The following is a 20,003-nucleotide window of genomic DNA, read 5'->3' as shown; positions in this document are numbered from 1 at the left end:
TGATAATGTACGCTCCCCCACTAATGACATAACAGGAATCTCGACATTGAACATTGGGATCCTAATTTGAATATATTTAAATGTCATTGAGGCCTTTATGCCCAATAACCACGCACCCCCTAGTGTGATAGCTCATTCACATCAGTATGAGTCATGACAGGTCTCCCGGAGCATGTACTTGGGGAGCGGAACCCGCCAGGGGAGCTCATTGCTTAGTGGGAGAAGGTTATGCCAAGGGAAGGGGCGGGAGGAAATTTTCCATGGGGGGGTGGGTGGAACTTGTTGGGGAGATGTTTGGGGTGGGTGTTTCAAATTTTGTTTCAATGCCCTTTAATCTAGAACTCGTGGGTCAGAATTTAAAAATAAGGGGTCATCTGTTTTAGACATTGATAAGAAGGAATTTGTTCTGAGCTTCATGAGTCTTTGGAACTCTCTTCCTCAAAAGGCAGTGGAAGCAGAGTCTTTGGCCAGAACTTTACTGGCACACCTGCCCAAGGCTCGTAAGATCAGGCCCCAGGCCAACGGAAAATGTCGCTCTGCGTGCCTCGCCTGCTTATTTTTAAGGCAGAGATGGATATGTTCTTCATGAACAAGTGGGTGAAAGGTTAGTGGGGGTCGGTGGGAATCTATAGTTGAGGTTATAACCTGATCAGTCATGATTTTATTAAATGGCAGAATCGGCTGGAGAAGGCAAGTGGCCTACACCTGCTCTTAATCCATATGTTTGTATGCAACTTTGCAAAACTTTTGCTAAACTAATTTAGTGTTGCACCCTTACTTCAAGGACAAAGATGAGACTTTATCCTGAATCTAGGCTGAATTTGAACAGAAGCTTCAGAGTGCCGAACTCATTGGGTTACCCAGTTTACTCACTGGGATCCGTTTGTATTTCCCTGCTAACACCCAGGGTCAGACTTTGGTTGGGTCCAAGTCTAGTGGTCACTTTGGTTTTTTTTGATTCATTTAATTAGATTTGATTGCTTAGATAAATAGACGGGGACTTTTCTTCTTCTCATTTTATTCCAAAGTTACAGATTCTGTATTACGAATGCTACTATCAAGCAATGCTCAAAATCAGATTCCAAACCATTATCGTAATCATTTTAGGCTTGGGATTTTAAATATGAAAATATGGATCAATAACGTGCTGCATCAAGTATGTGCTGTCAGTGTAAAACAGTGCTGCAGTCTGACCTGTGACAAATGAAACCTTTGCTAAACACTAGCGCTGCTTCCAGCTGTTTCAATCTGCTCATTTGCACAGCTGGCCTCTCTACCTACTGACTCTGAATGTGACTGTGACCCCCCCTGGCACCAATATCTTGAACAATAGCACCCGGTAGCAATTAAACAGACCAGCTGCCAGAGAACCTTAAAACCTACAGCTAGAAAAGATCCCAGACCTCACTAGCTATCACTGAGGTCATGTCTGTCCCACAGAATCATAGGATAGTACAGGTGGCCATTTGGCCAATTAAGTTGGTGTTGGCCGTTTCAAAGAACAACCTAGTTGATACCTTTTCTCTGCTCTTTCCACTATTCTGGTTATTTTATCTCTAACGCTTTATCCCACTACAATCTTTTGAAGGCAACTGTTGAATCTGTAATCACCATCCTGTCAGGTAATGCAGTTCAAATCGTAAACATTTCTTGCAGAAAGAAGCTTTTCCTCATGTCACCTCCAGTTCTTTGTATCTCAAATCCGTACCCACCAATAATCCTTCAGCCATTGAAAACAGTTTTTCAAAAATCTACCTCAACTCATCTTTCTAAAGACTTTTAAACACTTCACTTTAGAGGTCTTTGGTCTAAGAACAACTTCAGTGACACAGTCGTTAGCATTGCTACCTCTCAGTGCCAGGGACCCTGGTTCGATTCCGGCTGGGTCACTGTCTGAGCGGAGTCTGCACATTCTCCTGTGTCTGCATAGGTTTTCTCCCACAGTCCGAAAAATGTGCTGATTAGATGAATTGGCCATGCCAAATTCTCCTTCAGTGTACTCAAACAGGCAGTGGAGTGTGGTGACTGGGGGATTTTCACAGTAACTTCATTGCAGTGTTAATGTAAGCTTACTTGTGACAGTAATAAATAATATTTTAAACTCCAGCTTCTCTGATCTATTTGTAATTGTAAGTCCTCAACCCGGAAAACTTTCTGGGAAATTTCTTTTGTACTTGAAACCTTCACATCCTTTCCAAGGTGTGGTACACAATGAAGACATACTAATGGTTTAAATAAGTTCAGCGTAATTCCTGGTTTTTATACTCCTTGGTTCTATTTCTAAAGCCCATCATTGCATATGGTTTATTCACTGCTTTGTCCATCCAGCCATTTTCAAAGTTTTGTACCCAAGCTCCCCATGTCTGCCTCTTGTATCATTTTACAAGTACAGTCCCTCTCATCCTTTCTACCAAAACCCATAAGACTTATTTACATTGGGTGCGATCTTACTGGCTCACTACACTGGTCGACCAGCATGGTGAGCCACAAACATATGGCGAGAGGTGAAAAATCAAGTTTGCGCCCAGTTTCTTGCCTCTCCTGATCTCACCATACTGTTTTGCTGATGAAACCAGCTTTGCGCAGAAAGGGCACCTGGAGGCGGGGGGGCATGGAGTCTGAGAAGGATGGAGCCATGAGAGGCAGGAGGCAGGATTGGAGGGGTAACTCTGCAAGGGGTGGGGGGGAGGGGAGAGTAGGCGGGAATTCTGCAGAGGGGGGTGTTGATCGGTGGGGGCAGGGTATCAGGGAGGGGTATGGGAGGAGCTCTGCATGGGCGGCAGTCAGCTAGGGCACGAGACCAGTACAGGGAGCGATCAGTGTGGACGCTAACATCATTAGGGGTGGGGGGGAGGTGTCAGGAGATCTCCCAGTGCACTGGGAAATTGGTGCAATGGTGCCCCAAGAGTTCAGCAGTTGGCATCACCAACAAGGTTAAGCTCCACCTCCCCTACTGGTGTGAATTGCAGACAGCCCCTAATTAGCACAGTGCCAAAAGTTTGTGTTCCTAACCTCACTGGAAAAACCCGCCAGAAAAACTCTACTGTTTTCTTGCCCGTTTGACACTTAGAATTTTTTGGGGACAATTTCCCTCTCATTTGTTGTGCATCTGCTGAGCTTATGTTTAACATATTTACAAGTTCTGTATCATTGCAAAATATTTAAATTGTGCCCGAGTCCAAATTATTAACGTGCATCAGAAACAACTGTGGTGCTAGTGCTTGGGAAACTCCATCACACCCCTCCCCCCATCAATGCAAAAAGCAATCAGACTCTCTGTTTTCTATCACTTAGCCTATTTTATATCCATATAGTTCCAATCTCTTTCATCCTATGGGCTTCAACTTTGCTATCAAGTCCAATATGTGGTAACTTTATCAAACACCTTTGGGAATCCATAAGTTGCACACTCATCATTCATTCTGTTACCTCATCAAAAAAAATCAATGAAAAAGATCAAACATGGACCCTTACATCAGGTGGAGTTGCAATTCATTTAGATTGCCACGTCCCTAGTTTTTTTTTACCTTAAAAGGAAGTTGCTCCTATCTTGCCCGACCTTCCGAGTCGGACTGGATAAAATCACTTCTATGCAGAGGCTACCCAGAGCCTACGGTCAAGGACAAGTGAGCCAGGTCCCTTTTTTTTTCCCAGCACTAGTTACCATAAATCAGGTTAGCTTAAAGATCCAGCCACTTTGATGAGCCAGGGAGAAGGTAAGTGTTTAAGGTAAGCGGGTAGGATTTGGGGGGGCAGGAGGCTGGGGATCAGGCTGGGTTGGCCTTGAAGGTGTGGGGTGTGTGGAAGGGAAAGGGGACGTGGACCAGAGTGGGTCTGGTCAGTGTGGGTGCTTGGGATGGGCTGGGGGTGTCATGTTAGCTTCTTTCCTGCTGCCATCAGACTTTTGAATGGACCTACGTTGCACTAAGTTGATCTTTCTCCATATCCTAGTTATGTGTAACACTACATTCTGCACTCTCTCCTTTCCTTCTCTATTAACTTTGTCTATATAGTGTGCAAGAGACAATACTTTTCACTGTATACTAATACATATGACAATAATAAATCAAATCAAAATCAAATGTCAGCTCAGGCCGAGTATGCAGGGGCTGGATTGAGTTGTTGGGTCAATAGTCAGGTTGAAGAGGGCAAGGGGGAGGATGGTGAAGAAATGGTGGAGGACTCCCATGTTGTTGGCGGGGAGGGGTGCGGGGGAGGGTGGTATTGCTGAGGGAGTCCCATCGGAAGTCTGGGGAGTCCTGTGGGGGGGTTGGGTCAAGAACATTGAGATTTCCCCAGGGCTCAGTGCTATAGTTATACAGAAGCTAGAAGTGCTTTTATTCTTCTAACCGTTTCTGGGTAATTATTGTTGTAAGACAGTTGGAACCATCTGAAGTTTGTGATTTAAATCGCAGAATAGGATAGTAAACTTCAGCACAGAGAAGTTTGGCTTCTAGAGCAATCTTTACCTGGGAATCCCGGGGGAGAGGAGATTCTTCAGCACAGGCTTCCCAAACGTCACCAGCTCTGGAGTTTCCTGAGAAACACTGTTATTGTTTTGAAGATTTTTGAAGAGTGATTGCTGTGCAATGGGTACAAACATACAAAAATAATCTTAAAAGATGTTTCTATGTCTTATATGTATGCAGTTTTTATAATTAAAATAAAGTTGTGTTATTTAGCAAATACTTCCAAGTCTTGCCTTCTTTTTGTCACTTTTAAGGGCTGCGCCCATTCATATTCAATCTTTCACCCACCCACACCCTCCCCCACCCTGACCCACATCATCACCCAGACTCCCATCCTCCTTTTGGGCCACCCAGCAACTCTTGCCCACCCCACCCCACTGGCTCCTCTGAGTCTCCCTCTTCTCTGGACTGCTGCAGGAGCCCCGCAAAACCCCTGTTCCAGCACGTTTTTGAGGTACACCCACAGATACACTGTCCTGGGGCTTGGAAGTTATGGGCCATGGTTTCATAGAACCCTACAGTGCAGAAAGAGGCCCTTCGGCCCACTGAGTCTGCACCGAACACAATCCTACCCAGGCCCTACCCCCATATCCTTACATATTATACCCACTAATCCCTCTAACCTACACATCCCTGGACACTAAGGGACAATTTCTTAGCATGGCCAATCAACCTAACCCGCACATCTTTGGACTGTGGGAAGAAACTGGAGTACCTGGAGGAAACCCACGCAGACACGAGGATAATGTGCAAACTCCTCACAGACAGTGACCCGAGCTGGGAATCAAACTCAGGACCCTGGAGCTGTGAAGCAGCAGTGCTAACCACTGTGCTACTATGCCGCCTTATATATTTCCCACATACAAATCCATGCTGGGTCCCCTTTGCCAGGGGAGGTACTGGAAGCTGATGTGATAGTCACTTTTAAGGGGTGTCTGGACAAACACAGGAATAGGATGGGAATACAGGGATATGGTCCATGGAAGGGTGAGGGGGTTTTATTTCCAACAGGCAGCATGGCCAGTGTAGGCTTGAAGGGCTGAAGAGCCTGCTCCTATGCTGTAACTTTCTTTGTTCTTTATTAGTCAATGCTGTTGATCTTCTTCCACATCATTTGTAAAAGTTTCCCCATTATTGAAGCTAAATTGACTGGTTTGGAATTGCTAAATTTATCCTTTGCCCTGTTCTTTTGAATAAGAGCAACGCTTGAGTAACATTTGCAATCTTTCATTCCTCTGGCATTATCCCTGTATCTTTGCAAGATTGGAAGATTCCATATTTCAAACCTTACTTCCCTCAACAGCCTAAAATGTTTTGCACCTGGACTGGGCAATTTATCTACTGCAGCCTCCCTAATACATTATCTTTATCTCATCCGGTATTGCAGCAAACACCTTGTTCATTATACTTTTGACAAGATCCTCTTCCTTGGTAAATATTGATTCAAAATATTCATTACCTCAGTATTATCTTCTGCCTCTAAAAATAGATCTCCATTTTGTTCTCTATTCAGCTCTACCATTCCTCTGACAACTGTTTTACTGTTGATGTGCTTACAAAAAACCTTTGGATTCCCAGTACCGACACAGAGGTCATCACTTCTCCCCACAGCCTCCAATTGCAGAGTCCCCAGACCCTGAACGTGGTTGTCCTATGATGAAAGACTGAGTAGATTGGGCATTTATTTGCTGGAGTTTAGAATAATGAGAGACATACAAGAGAAGAAACATAAAAGGTTCCAAAGAGCGTGATGGGGTGTACACTGACAGATTGTTTCCACTGGTCAGGGTATCTAAAACATGGGAACACAATCTCAGGTTAAGAGCCCGTTCTTCCAGGACTGAGATATTTATTCACTCAAATGATTTATTAATTCACTGTAGTGAGTTGGATTTCAAACAATGACGAGACAGAGTACAGGAATGAGATAGGGAATACAGTGAACTGGTGCGACAATAATAATCTCTCCCTCAATGTCAACAAAACGAAGGAGATACTTATCGACTTCAGGTAGCATAGTGGAAAACATGCGCACTACGCTACGCTGGCATTACCCCTGTATCTTTGGCATGAAGTAGAATGGGTCGAGAGTTTCATTTTTTTAGGTGTCCAGATAGTCAACAACCTGTCCTGGTCCCCCATGCCAATAGTCTATGAAGAAAGCCCACCAACGCCTCCAGTTTCTCAGAAAACTGAAGAAATTTGGCACGTTAGCTCTGACTCTCACCAACTTTTACAGATGCACCATAGAAAGACAGACTTTTACAGATGCACCATTGAGTGGCGGGGCAGGCTCGAAGGGCAAGATGGCCTACTCCTGCTCCTATTTCTTATGTTATGTTCTTATGTTATGTTAAAGTATTCTTTCTGATTGTATTAGCTTGGTATGGTTCCTGCTCTGTCCAAGGCCACAAGAAACTGCAAAGGGTCGTGAGTTAAGCCCAGTCTATCACATAAATCAGCCATCCATCCACTCTGTCTGCACTTCATGTTGCCTCGGAAAAGCAGCCAGCCTAATTAAGGACCCCACGCACTCTGGACATTCTTTTCCACCTTCTTCCATTGGGAAAAGATACAAAAGTCTGAGGACACATATCAAGTGACTCAAGACCAGCTTCTTTGCTGCTGCCATCAGACTTTTGGATGGACCAACCTCGCACTCAGTTGATCTTCCTTTACACCCGAGCTATGACTGTAACACTACATTCTGTATTCTCTTCTTTCTTTTTCAATGAACATAAGAACATAAGAAATAGGAGCAGGAGTAGGCCATCCAGCCCTTCGAGCCTGCCCCACCATTCAATAAGATCATGGCTGATCTGTCGCTGCTCAGTTCCACTTTCCCGCCCTCTCCCCATAACCCTTAATCCCCTCTCCTATCAAAAACCCATCAACCCGCGTCTTAAAAATATTTAGCGAGGCAGCCTCCACCACTTCAACGGGCAGAGAATTCCAGAGATTCACCACCCTTTGAGTGAAGAAGTTCCTCCTCAACTCCGTTCTAAACCGCCCCCCTTTTATCTTGAGGCTGTGCCCCCTAGTCCTATTGAACGATATGCTTTGTCTGTATAGCGCACAAGAAACAATTACTTTTTGCTGTAAATTAATACGTGACAATGAATCAAATCCAAAACTTTGTCTAACACCTCTATTCAGTGCCTAAATATGACCCTGAGTTCCTGTCACTCATCATCTCAATTCTCCACCTTAATCCCACCTTTTGTTGTTGAATTTCTCCTGCCCTCCAGCCTATCACAGGCTTGCCCTTTTTTTCCCCACAATCACACCCCCCCCCCCGCCACTTCTTAAAACCTGTTACATTTCCATCTTTTCTCAGTTCTGGTGGAATGTCATCAATCGGAAAGGTTGGGCACAATCTTCCGGCTCTTCACGCCGGCAGGATCTTCTGGTCCCGTTGACGATGCACATCCGCTGTCTTTCCCAGCTGTGTGGAATGGAGTCAATGGGAAATCCCACTGACAGAGGCAGGATCAGAAGATCCTGACGCTGCCAAACGGTGCGCTGCCTCCTGCCAAAAAAAGTCACGGGGTGCCAGAAAATCCCGATGCATAAATTTGTTTCTCTCCACAAATGCTGCCTGACCTGCTGGTTCTTTCCAGGATTTTCTGTTTTGATTTTGGATTCTCTTCTATATTAGCCATGAATCTTTTCTTCAACTCTTTGCCCTCCTTCTTTCCTTAGCCCCTATTTCCTTTCTCCTTTGCCCTCTTACGATATTGGCCTGATTCTACGTCATGTTATCAAGCTAATATGTCAACGTCTCCCTTTTTCTGCTTCATCCTAATCTCTATGAATGTAGAATCTTACAGTAAAGATGGCTATTCTTGCTTGTGCTAGCTCTTTGTTTGTTCTTCAAAGTTTTGTGTTCTGAAATCTCTGGTCCCTCTATTCCCCGCCACCACCACTTCCTCCCCTCCCCCCAGACTCCCCCACTTTAAAATTGCACCTTTCATCATTTTGCTTTCCGAATGCATCACTTTCAATCACACCTCTCTGTAATTTCATTTGGCAAGTGTCTGCCCATTTCACCAGTCTGTCTATATCCCCCTGTATCCTGCGACTATCCACCTCACTTTTCAGCAGACTTCCAATATTTTGTATCTTCTGAAAATGTTGAAATATTGCTGCCTATGCCCCAGCTTGGACCATTTATATCAAAAAGAACATGTCCTAATATTAACGCTTGGGGACATCACTGCTTACTTAATTCCATTCTGTAATGCCAAATGTTTTATGTTTTCTGTCACCCAGGCCATTTTATATCCACATCATCACTGCTCCTTTCATTTTATGGGCTTCAATTTTGCAAACAATTCTACTATGTGGCACTACGTCAAACGTCTTTGGAAAATCCATTTACACATCAACCATATATCCTCAATAACCCCCTTTGCTACTTCATCAAAGAGCTCAATCAATTTAGTCAACCACAATTTGATATTAATAAGTCCATGTTAGTTGTCATTTATTAATCTATGTTTTTATGATTGACAACTAATTTTGTCCTGTGCCATGATCTCTAGAAGTTAGGCTGACATTACACAATTATTTCTCTTTCTTTTTTTGAACAGATCTCCTAAGTGTTCAATGCTACCCCAGTGATCAGGTATATTAGCCAAGGTCACCATTAAACATTCATACAGTGGTCACAGGGTTCAGGATATAAAAGGCCTTGGTAATTATAGCACGAGGTTTCCAGCATAATCATTACCCGGTTCTGATAACAATCAGGATCGATGCTATAATTTTTCAATTACTTGCTAGCCATGTTCATTTTCCCCCAACTCCTCCAAAACAATTTGCTGCGTTTTCTAATTGCAAGTGGAAAGTCAAAGGCTTTCAATGAATTTTTTTTTAAAGAAATGCTATTTTCCTCTTTGTCGACTGCCAGTACTTTTAGACTACTGACAGCAGTGGTGTTTTATTTTCTTCTATACCCTTCTGCAATACTTCAGGTATGCAGTCTTTTCAAAGCTGTGAATGGTTGTGAAAATGAACACCCTGAACATTTCTGAAAGGGATTGAGAAACAGGTGGTGAAAAAGCTATCAAGCTGGTTGTTCTAGTTATGCTTACTAATGACTGTAATGCTGAGATGTAATGCTGAATGAGAGGTGATTCCAACGCAGGCATATCAAAATACCTGCAGCTATTACACTAAAATAATCGAGTAGGCAGTCATGTTATATTGTAGATTTCCAGAGAATCATAAAATCTTACCAAGGATTCGGCCCATTGTACCTAGAAACATAGAATCCCTACAGTGCAGAAAGAGGCCATTCAGCCCATCGAGCCTGCACTGACAACAGTCCCACCCAGGCCCTTTCCCATAACACCACTTATTTACCCCGGTAATCTCCCTGACATTAAGGGTTAATTGACCATGGCCAATCTACCTAACCCGCACATCTTTGGAGAGTGGGAAGAAACCAGAGCACCTGGAGGAAACTCACACAGACACGGGGAGAATATGCAAACTCCATACAGTCACCCAAGGCCAAAACTGAACCCAGGTCCCTAGTGCTGTGAGGAAACAGTGCTAACCACTGTGCCACCATGCCATCCCCAAATCTGATCTGGCTTTTTAAAGTGCTTATGTTAGTCCAACATTTACCAAATGTTGCAAATTAGTTCTCTTCAAATATTTTCAATATATTCAAATATGTAGGCCAGGTTAGGTAAGGATGGCAGATTTCCTTCCCCCCTCATCACCCACCCCTCCCCCTCCCCCCTCATCACCCACCCCTCCTCTTCCCCCCTCATCACCCACCCCTCCCCATCCCCCCCATCACCCACCCCTCCCCCTCCCCCTTCATCACCCACCCCTCCCCCTCCCCCTTCATCACCCACCCCTCCCCTCCCCCACCCCTCCCCCTCATCACCCACCCCTCCCCATCCCCCCTCATCACCCACCCCTCCCCCTCCATCACCCACCCCTCCCCGTCCCCCCCATCACCCACCCCTCCCCCTCCCCCCTCATCACCCACCCCTCCCCCTCATCACCCACCCTCCCCCTCCCCCCCCTCATCACCCACCCCTCCCCCTCCCCCCCCTCATCACCCACCCCTCCCCCTCATCACCCACCCCTCCCCCACCCCCCTCATCACCCAACCCTCCCCCTCCCCCCCCTCATCACCCACCCCTCCCCCCCTCATCACCCACCCCTCCCCCCCTCATCACCCCCCCTCCCCCTCCCATCACCCCCCCTCCCCCTCCCCCCCATCACCCCCCCTCCCCCTCCCCCCCCTCCCCATCACCCCCCCTCCCCCTCCCCCCCCTCCCCATCACCCCCCCTCCCCCTCCCTCCCCTCATCACCCCCCCTCCCCCTCCCCCCTCATCACCCCCCTCCCCCTCCCCCCTCATCACCCCCTCCCCCCTCATCACCCCCTCCCCCTCCCCCTCCCCCCTCATCACCCCCTCCCCCTCCCCCCTCATCACCCCCTCCCCCTCCCCCCTCATCACCCCCTCCCCCTCCCCCTCCCCCTCCCCCCTCATCACCCCCTCCCCCTCCCCCTCCCCCCTCCCCCCTCATCACCCCCTCCCCCTCCCCCTCCCCCCTCATCACCCACCCCTCCCCCTCTCTGTCATCACCCACCCCCGCCCCTCTCTCCCCCCCCTCCCCCCTCATCACCCACACCCTCCAATTACTCATCCCCTCCCTTCTTCCCTCTCTCCCTCCTCCCACTTCACAACGCAACTCCGCTCACCTTAACCACCCCATTCTCTTTCCCTCCTTCTTGTTGCCATTGGTAACGGCGCGCCGGAAGTGCCGGGGCGGGTTCAGAGGGCGGCGGTTTCCATGGTGACCGGGCTGTTGCTCAGTGGCGGCCATGGGCGAGAACACCTACAGCTCCTCCGTGCTCATGCACAACTGGTTCGAGGACCTCGCCTTGGACCAGGTGAGGAATCCGAGCGGGTGGGATCCCTGACCCTCTTCCCATTCCCAACATCCTATCCTCATTCCCAACCCCTAACCTCATCTCATTCCCCAAATCCCCACATTATTTCAAACCCTCAACCCATTCAGAATCCTAACTCTGACCCGCATCCCATTCTCAAATCCCAACCCCATCCCAAGCCTCATCTCATTCCCAAATCCTGACCCCCCCCACCCCATTCCAAAAATCTCCATCCCATTCCCAACTCTCATCCCATTCCCAAAGTTCTGGCCCCATGGGAAACCTCATCCGATTCCCAACTCTCACCTCATTCCCAACCCTCATCCCATTCCCAGAATCCCAATCTTACTTCCAACATTCATCCCATCCTCAAAATCCCACTTATTCCCAACCCTCATCACATCCCCAAAATTACATCTTCATTACCAACCTTCATCCCATTCCCATTACCCCCATCCCATCCCAACCCTGACTCCATTCCCATTCTTATAACCTCAACCCTATCCCAATTTTGATCCCATTCCCAATCCTGACCTAATTCCAACCTGTTCCCCTAATCCTGACTTTAGCACAACCCTTTTTCCTCATCCAGTGCCCTAATCTGCCCCCAACTTTAACTTGGTCAGGTGGAGGGGAATGGACAGTTTAGAGAGACGGCCAAAAGTCCAGTGACTTCAGACGGGACTGGAAAATCCTGGTCACAGACAAGACCAGAAAACCCCACCTGAAATCTGCTCTTTCTAACCCTGTCTGTCAGTTCTATCCCCCAACTTTATTACCCATCCTAACCTCCTGCTTCTGTCTCCTTAGATTAAATATTAGAAGCAAGTCTACTGCTGCAGATAAAGTTTGGCTATAGCCTTCATAATAAGGTTAAGGCGTAGGAATAGGGGGCTAGCAAGAATTGTACAACTAGGGAGTTTGGGTTGGAGGTAGAGTTGGAGGTTAGGGTTAGGTTTCAGGTGAGAGAGTTGGGGGTAGGATTAAAACAAGGACAATAGGATAAAGAAAGTTCATGATTAGATCAGTGTAAGGGAACAGGGTGAGAGGGAATGTGCCAGGGTTTTAGGAATAGGTTTGGAAGCACAGGATTGGAGAATAGGGTTTTAAGGATAGTGTGAAGTCAGATTGAAGTTTAGGGTTGGATGGGTTGGAAGCAAAGTACATTATTTACCATTCCTAAACTTCATAGTAGTTTCTATCCCTGTACCAATAATCCTGTAACATTACAGTCATCCCTAATTCTAATTAGAGGATGCAACTGGTAATGGAAAAGAGGGAAATAGCAGAGATTTTGATCACGGATTTTGTACCTGTCTTTATAGTGGAATACTAAAAAGCATCCATGAATAGTAGAAAAGCAGGGCTTAAAAGTGTGTTAGAAGCTTAAAACAATCTCAATTCACAAGAAAAGGTATGCAGAAAATCAATGGGACTAAAGACTGACAAGTCACCTGGATCAGATGGCCTCATCCTAGGTGTCTTAAAATAAATAGCTGCAGAGACGGTGGATGTAATAGTTGTAATCCTTAGATCCTGGAAAGGACACATTGGAAAACCACGAATATGACGCCACTATTCAAGAAAGGAGGGAGGCAGAAAACAGGAAATTATAGGCCAGTAAGCCTACCATCTATTGTTCAAAAGATATTGGAGCCCATTCTTAAGGGAATTGCAGCAGGACATTTAGAAAATTGCAATACAATCAGGGAGAATCAACATGGTATTTATGAAAAGGAAATCATGCTTGATAAATTTGAGTTATTTGAGGATGTAAGAGATGGGTTGGATAAGGGGGAGCCAGTAGATGTAATACATTTAGATTTCCAATCATATGGCTGATAGATAAGCATGGATCATTTAACAAGTGATTTAATTTACTAATATAGATGGTCATCAACAATCAATAAGTAATGAATCATATTGCACAAAGGACTTTAGACATCTCTTTCCATTACAGAGTGACAATTGGTTATATATAACTTCAGGGTTACCACTCCAATGAGAACGGAACTAATCATTCATTTTGAAAAAGTGTGTTCTATTATCACCATGATCACTGTCCATTTTGAGCTCCACTGTGTGGTTCTCCATTCAGTTCTGTTTTAACAAAATGTACACTGGAGAAAATGTTCAATCCAATTTCATTCGACCTCCTCATGTGCAATACAGTTAAATCCTCGAGTGCGTATTTAATTCTTCACTTCAGCTTTTTGGAATGTATTAAAGAGTTTAAACAGAAAACAGTTGTTTAATGTGCCAACCACAAACTATTAGGGGAACACACCCATTATCAAATGTTCAAATCACCAAGTTGCCTAATAGCATATTTGAATATAGAAACAAATGAGCACTCTGTGGAATGCAAAGCCTCCCCCGGATAGTTTTCATCGGGCCAAGATATACTTTGTATGTTTTGAATTTTGTTAATCTTACATAATAAATGTGAGTACATTTCCCTGTGTTGGTACAATTTGGGATGTTTTAGTGGCTGTGCCCTAGTCTAAGCAGGATTGTGACGTCAGGCCGTGTGCCAGCATTTATATAAATGCCACATGGAACCAGAGTCTCAGCTTGTCAGTCTGTATAACACTGGAGCTATGTCACAGCTTCTTCCTTTTCCAAGCAAATGGCACATAAGGCAATCCATTTCCTCCCTGTGATAACCTCCAGGACTTGCATGGGAGAATCACTGATTGACCTCCCTGTAGGACTTGTTGAATACAAGCTCCCTAGGGATTGATAATTAAATCACCAGGTGGAGCTTGCATGCTGAGCCCGGTACAAAGCAGGCCACTGAATGGGTCCATTATTGTATTGTCCCGGATGGGACCTATTTATAGAGTCATAGTCATACAGTGCAGAAGGAGGCCATTCAGCCCATCGAGTCTGCACTGACCACAATCCTACCCTGGCCCTATCCCCACAACCCAATGCATTTAACCTAGCTAGTCCCCCTAACACTAAGGGGCAATTTAGCATGGCCAATTCACCTAACCTGCATATCTTTGGACTTATGTAACCCACATATCTTTGGACTTGCATTCACCACAGGCTTGTGGTTTTAATGCTTCATTGCACAAAATGAAGTAAAATGTTCCTTTACAGCTGACATCTGGGGTTGTTATGCTCCCAACCCAACAAACTAGGATTTTCTGTTGCAATTACCTTGATTATTGTGGACAGGTTATTTACTTGACTCTCAACTTGCTACCAGAAGATCCAACTAGGTGTCGTGGGAGGGAGGGAAGGGGGTGTTGGTTGGTTGGGGGTTGGGGTTTGAGCACTCCATTCCCATTGGGCATTAATCTGCATTAGATGTTCCCCCCGAGATGTTCTGACTATTAGGGCAATCAAATGTGGGTTTGAATCAATAATCTTTTAAATTGAAGGTGGGAATACAACTGCTGAACCAATCTTTACTCTTTGCTTGATGTCTAGTTTTAACCAGCAGATGTTCCTAACTGTATAAATGTTATCTGCACCAGTTTTTCTCATGCGCAAAGCTTAAAATTTCTAATGTTTGTGCAGCCTTTAAGTTATTTAAAACCTTTTCATATGTAGCAATGTTAACCAGACTATAACTCCATACTTGAACACAGACTCCATCTAGTGGCTTTACTACTTAACGTTTTGGCACAATGAAAAATGATTTGAAGGGAATCATTGGATAGAACTTAAACCTGATGACAAGGGTCTCCTCCACCAGCTGAGAGCCAGCGGGAGCCCTGCAAAGCCACCTTTGGGGAAGGCCTGTTATATTAAGTGCCAATCAGGCACTGTGGTCAGTGGTGGATCTTCGTGAGGATCAAGGACTCTGGGGGTGGAAGTGCTGCCAAACATGAGCTGCTGGCAGCACCTTATTGCCGGCGGTGCCACTGGGAATGGTGAATGGTGGCTGCCAGTTGATCCTGGGCCTCCATCAGAGGCCCAGGATCAACAAGGGACTCCGGGGCAAAGGACAGTAAGGGATTGGGGTTGTGGGGAGAAGGTTATTGGCTAGGTTGGGGAAATGTATTTGGAAGAAAGGGCAAGTGATTGCCTTATCAAGGGACCTGAGAGCTATGTGCCCTATAACAAGGGCCCTCCCCACAGGACCCCTCATGGATTTGCTTTTCAGGCCACCCATGTGGCGATTGCCCCACTGGCCCTGCTTGAATACTTGCTTCAGTCTAATGAGGCCTTTGAGTGAACATTCATCTCCAACTTAAGAGGTTCAGTGAATGTCAGTTTGGGAAGGTTGTCCATAAGCCTTCCCACCTCGGACTTAACTGGTCAGCAGATGGGAAGATGGCAGGTACCCATCCTGCAGTCTCTAGCTTGATTAAATACCCTTCCCAACCTCCAAACTCACCTCAGGGGAGTGCATTAAATACTAACCATCTTCTGAGGCAGTTAACCTAATAAGAAAGTCTTGCCTTTCTATAGCCGCTTTCTTGACCACAAAACATACCAAAGCACCTCACAATCAATAATGTACTTTTGATGTGTCGTCACTGTGTCGGAAATGTGGCAGCCAGTCTGCTGTTTGCAGGACTTTGTTGTGAGCAATGAGATAATAACTTGATAATGTATGTTTCTGCAATTGATTGAGGGATAAATTTGGTCAGGATATCAAAGAGAACTCCACTGTGCATTTCAAAATAATGCCTTGGGTTCTTCTGTGCCCACCTGAGAAGGTAGACAAGGCCTCAGTTTAAAGTCTCATCCAAAATACTGTGGATGCCAGAATCTGAAACAAAATCAGAAAATGCTGGGAAGCCTCAGCAGGTCCGATAGCATCTGTGGGGAGAGAATAGAGCCAACATTTTGAGTCTAGATGACCCTTCAACAGAGCAGGGTCAGCTCTGACAAAGGGTCATTTAGACTCAAAACGTTGGCTCTATTCTCTTCCCACAGCTGCTGTCAGACCTGTTGAGATTTTCCAACATTTTCTGTTTTATGACACCTACCTTTGGCACTATCGGCAGTTAAAGACCGAAATCTTCTACCAACCAACAGCAGAAGCTCTCAGCTGCCGCCCCAGATATTCTAATAGGTGCTGGTATAGCCGAGTTCTCACTGCCTGCACATAATCAGTAAAACATTCCCATCTGCTTTTGATACACAACCAATGTGTATGTGACACATACTTGATTAATTTTAGCATCTTTGATTGAATGAAGATTTAATGTAAAAATGATTACTGATAATCACACTGGGAAAAGTAATTTAGAGCCATTGCCATTATTGTTGTTGAAACCACTGCCTGAAAATGACTGTGATTATACTAATCCTTCTCACCATTCTAATAGAAACACAATTCCATTGAAAGTGAATGAAAAATACACGGTAACATGTTAAATGCATATACAGTGACATCACTTTCAGTAACATTCAGACTGATGCCTATCAGATAGCTCTGATGGTCTGAATCAAAATCACTTTTGATTTCATAGAGAATCATAGAGATCCTACAGTGCAGAAGGAGGCCATTTGGCCCATCGAGTCTGCACTGACAACAATCCCAGCTATCCCCGTAACCCCACATATTTCCACTGCTAACCTATGCATCCTGGGACACTAAGGGGCAATCTAGCATGGCCAATGCACCTAACCTGGGGAGAACGTACAGACTCCACACAGACAGTGACTCAAGCCAGGAATTGAACCCTGGTCCCGGGCATTGTGAGGTAGCAGTGTTAACCACCGTGTCCCCAAACTGAGTAAGAACAATCCCAGTACTCAGCAGAGAACGGCTATCAAGAGACACAACATGAAAACCACTGCAAGGCTTTGGTTGCATTGAAAATATTTTACAGCTAATCTTGAGTTAATGACTGAAGTTTTTATACTTTTTAGCAAGAACAGTCACTTATCTGCTTGGAAGAATCTCAGGGCCACATTTTTGCTGCTGCCTCCTACTTCACATCCCTTTAAACACCCTTGGAGGTTTTAAGGCTGGAGGTGTTTTCAAACTTCCTGTCACCTCTATGACCGGGTCTATTCATACATCTCCACAGTGTACAAAGTCCATTTCAAGAAGTGTTAGTTGTTGCCACTCAGGTTGTCCAGAGCAGGACATCCCTTGGAAAATCAGTGCCAATAGGTTATTAATCACATATTTCTTATCATTGAGTTACCCCACTGCAAGTGGATATATCTAGTGGTCACTCATTTTCCTTCCAGCCTTCAACACTTTGTACTTATATTTCCTCTGCTTCTATTCCATCCATTTACAGATTCTAATTTAGCTCCTTTTGTAGGTCCCTCACTGCTTCCTCTAAGTTAACTGCTCTCACTCTGTTTAATCTTTTTGTTCTTCAGTTCTCTGAATGAAGGGAGACCCAACCCAGAGTGCTACGAGCTCCACCAGGGGAAAGGCAAGGATTCAAATCCCAAATCTGCCCCAGCTTGAATTAGGAAATCAAACTCTGTGCTGTTGATGCCAAACCTGATCCACACTGACTATCCACCAACTGAGCTAACCAGCTTCCCAGGGGATGCCAGTTGCTGTGGCAGTATGCACTTTTAACGTGCATTGTACCATCCGGAGCTATGCTTACTGATAATGGAGACTCTAATTTTCTTTCTGTCACTTAGCTATCCAGGAATCTATCCTGCCTTTACTGCCTGCGACTGGTGTACATTGGAAGGATTTTGAGATTCATTCCCAATTTGTTAGTTAGGACTGCTTTCCTTGGAGGAAAGAAGGCTGAGTGGAGATTTGATGGAGGTATTCAAAATCATGAGGAGTTTTGAAGGGGTGGATAGGGAGAAACTATTCCCACTGTGAAAGGATCAAGAATGAAAAGGCACTAATTTAAAGTAATTGGTAAAATAAGCAAAGTAACATGAGGAAAACCTTTTTATGCAGTGAACGTAATGCACTGCCTGAGATTGTGGTGAATGCAGGTTCAACTGAGGCATTCAAAAGGGAATTAGACTATTATCTAAAATGTGCAGTGTTATGTGGCGAATGGCACTATGTGAATTGCTCTGTCTAACAGCCAATGCAGTCACAACGGACCAAAGTGCCTCCTTCTGTGCTGCAGTATTTCTATAATTATATGGCTGCATTATCAACTTTTTAAGGGCATCAAGTCCAGGAATGGAAATTGAACCCAGAGCTTCTGGTTGAGGCAAGGATGCTACCAACTGTGCCTCAAGACCCCTTTATCCAGTTTTGCTTTGCCTGTAGATCTAATCAGTTGCTAGTGAGTTTCTGAATCCAAGTTGGAATAATGAATGAGAGGATGGATCAAAGAAATCATTAGAGGAGCATTACTGAGCAAATTGATGGAGCTGTGGGCTGACTCAAAGTCCAGATGGATTTCATCCTTTGATTTGATTTATTATTGTCACATGTATTAGTATACAGTGAAAAGTATTGTTTCTTGCATGCTATACAGACAAAGCATACCATTCATACATAAGTAAAGGAGAGAGTACAGAATGTAGTGTTACAGTCATAGCTAGGGTGTAGAGAAAGATCAACTTAATGCAAGCCAGGTCCATTCCAGCAGGGAAGAAGCTGTTCTTGACATGATTGGTACGTGTCCTCAGACTTTTGTATATTTTTCCTGACAGAAGAAGGTGGCAGAGAGCATGTCCAGGGTGCATGGGATCCTTAATTATGCTGGTTGCTTTTCCGAGACAGCGGGAGGTGTAGACGGTGTCAGTGGATGGGAGGTTGGTTTGCGTGATAGATTGGGCTTTGTTCACGACCCTTTATAGTTCCTTGTCGTCTTGGAGAGAGCAAGAGCCATACCAAGCTGTGATACAACAAGAAAGAATGCTTCTTATGGTTTATCTGTAAAAGTTGGTGAGAGTCGTTGAGGACAAACCACATTTCTTTAGTCCTCTGAGAAAATAGAGGCGTTGCTGGGCTTTCTTAACTATAGCGTCAGCATGGAGGGACCAGGACAGGTTGTTGATGATCTGGACACCTAAAAATATGAAGCTCTTAACCAGTTCTACTTTGTTCCCATTGATATAAACAGGGGCATTTCATCCACTATGCTTCCTGAAGTCGATGACTATGTCCTTTGTTTTGTTGACATTGAAGAAGAGATTATTGTTGTTGCACCAGTTCACCGGGTTCTCTACCTCTTAACCGTACTTAACTGTCTCATTATTGTTTGAGATCCGACCCACTATGGTGGTGTCATCAGCAAACTTGAACATCTAGTTGAAGGAGAATTTGGCCACGCAGTCATAGGTGTATAAGGAGTATAGTAAGTGGTTGAGGATACAGCCTTTTGGGGCATCAGTGTTGAGGATGATCGTGGAGGAGGTGTTGTTGCCTATCCTTACTGAATGCAGTCTGTGGGTCAGGAAGTTCAGAATCCAATTACAGAGGGAGAAGCCGAGGCCCAGGCCACGGAGTTTGGAGTTGAGTTTTGCAGGCATAATGATGTTAAAGGCTGAGCTGTAGTCGATAAAAAGGAGTCTTTGTCAGCTAGGTGTTCCAGGGTTGAGTGCGGGACCAGGGCGATGGTGTCTGTTGTGGACCTGTTGCGACGGTGGGCAAATTGTCGTGGATCCAGGCAATCTAGGAGTCTGGAATTGATTCGTGCTATGAACCTTTTGAACACTTCATAATGATGGATGTCAGAGCCACCAGACTATAGTC

General features: G+C 45.1%; 1 protein-coding gene and 1 long non-coding RNA gene across 2 annotated transcripts in view; one reads left to right on the top strand and one right to left on the bottom strand.

Annotated features, from left to right (window-relative positions):
• LOC145359540 (uncharacterized) overlaps positions 1-20,003 on the bottom strand; it is a 147,528-nt gene that overhangs the window by 98,098 nt on the left and 29,427 nt on the right. The gene's annotated exons all lie outside the window — the stretch shown is intronic.
• cfap161 (cilia and flagella associated protein 161) overlaps positions 11,281-20,003 on the top strand; it is a 34,291-nt gene continuing 25,568 nt past the window's right edge. Inside the window, exon 1 of the mRNA XM_080214181.1 lies at positions 11,281-11,389. Within this exon, the coding sequence (XP_080070307.1) occupies positions 11,321-11,389 (69 nt within the window). The 5' untranslated portion in view covers positions 11,281-11,320. The remainder of the gene's footprint in view (positions 11,390-20,003) is intronic.

Source organism: Carcharhinus amblyrhynchos, chromosome 28 (genome assembly GCF_965287045.1).
Source record: "Carcharhinus amblyrhynchos chromosome 28, sCarAmb.v2.hapA, whole genome shotgun sequence".
Lineage (NCBI taxonomy): Eukaryota > Metazoa > Chordata > Chondrichthyes > Carcharhiniformes > Carcharhinidae > Carcharhinus > Carcharhinus amblyrhynchos.
Note: the sequence above shows the minus strand (reverse complement) of the source record. Positions and strands in the feature narration are given on the sequence as shown.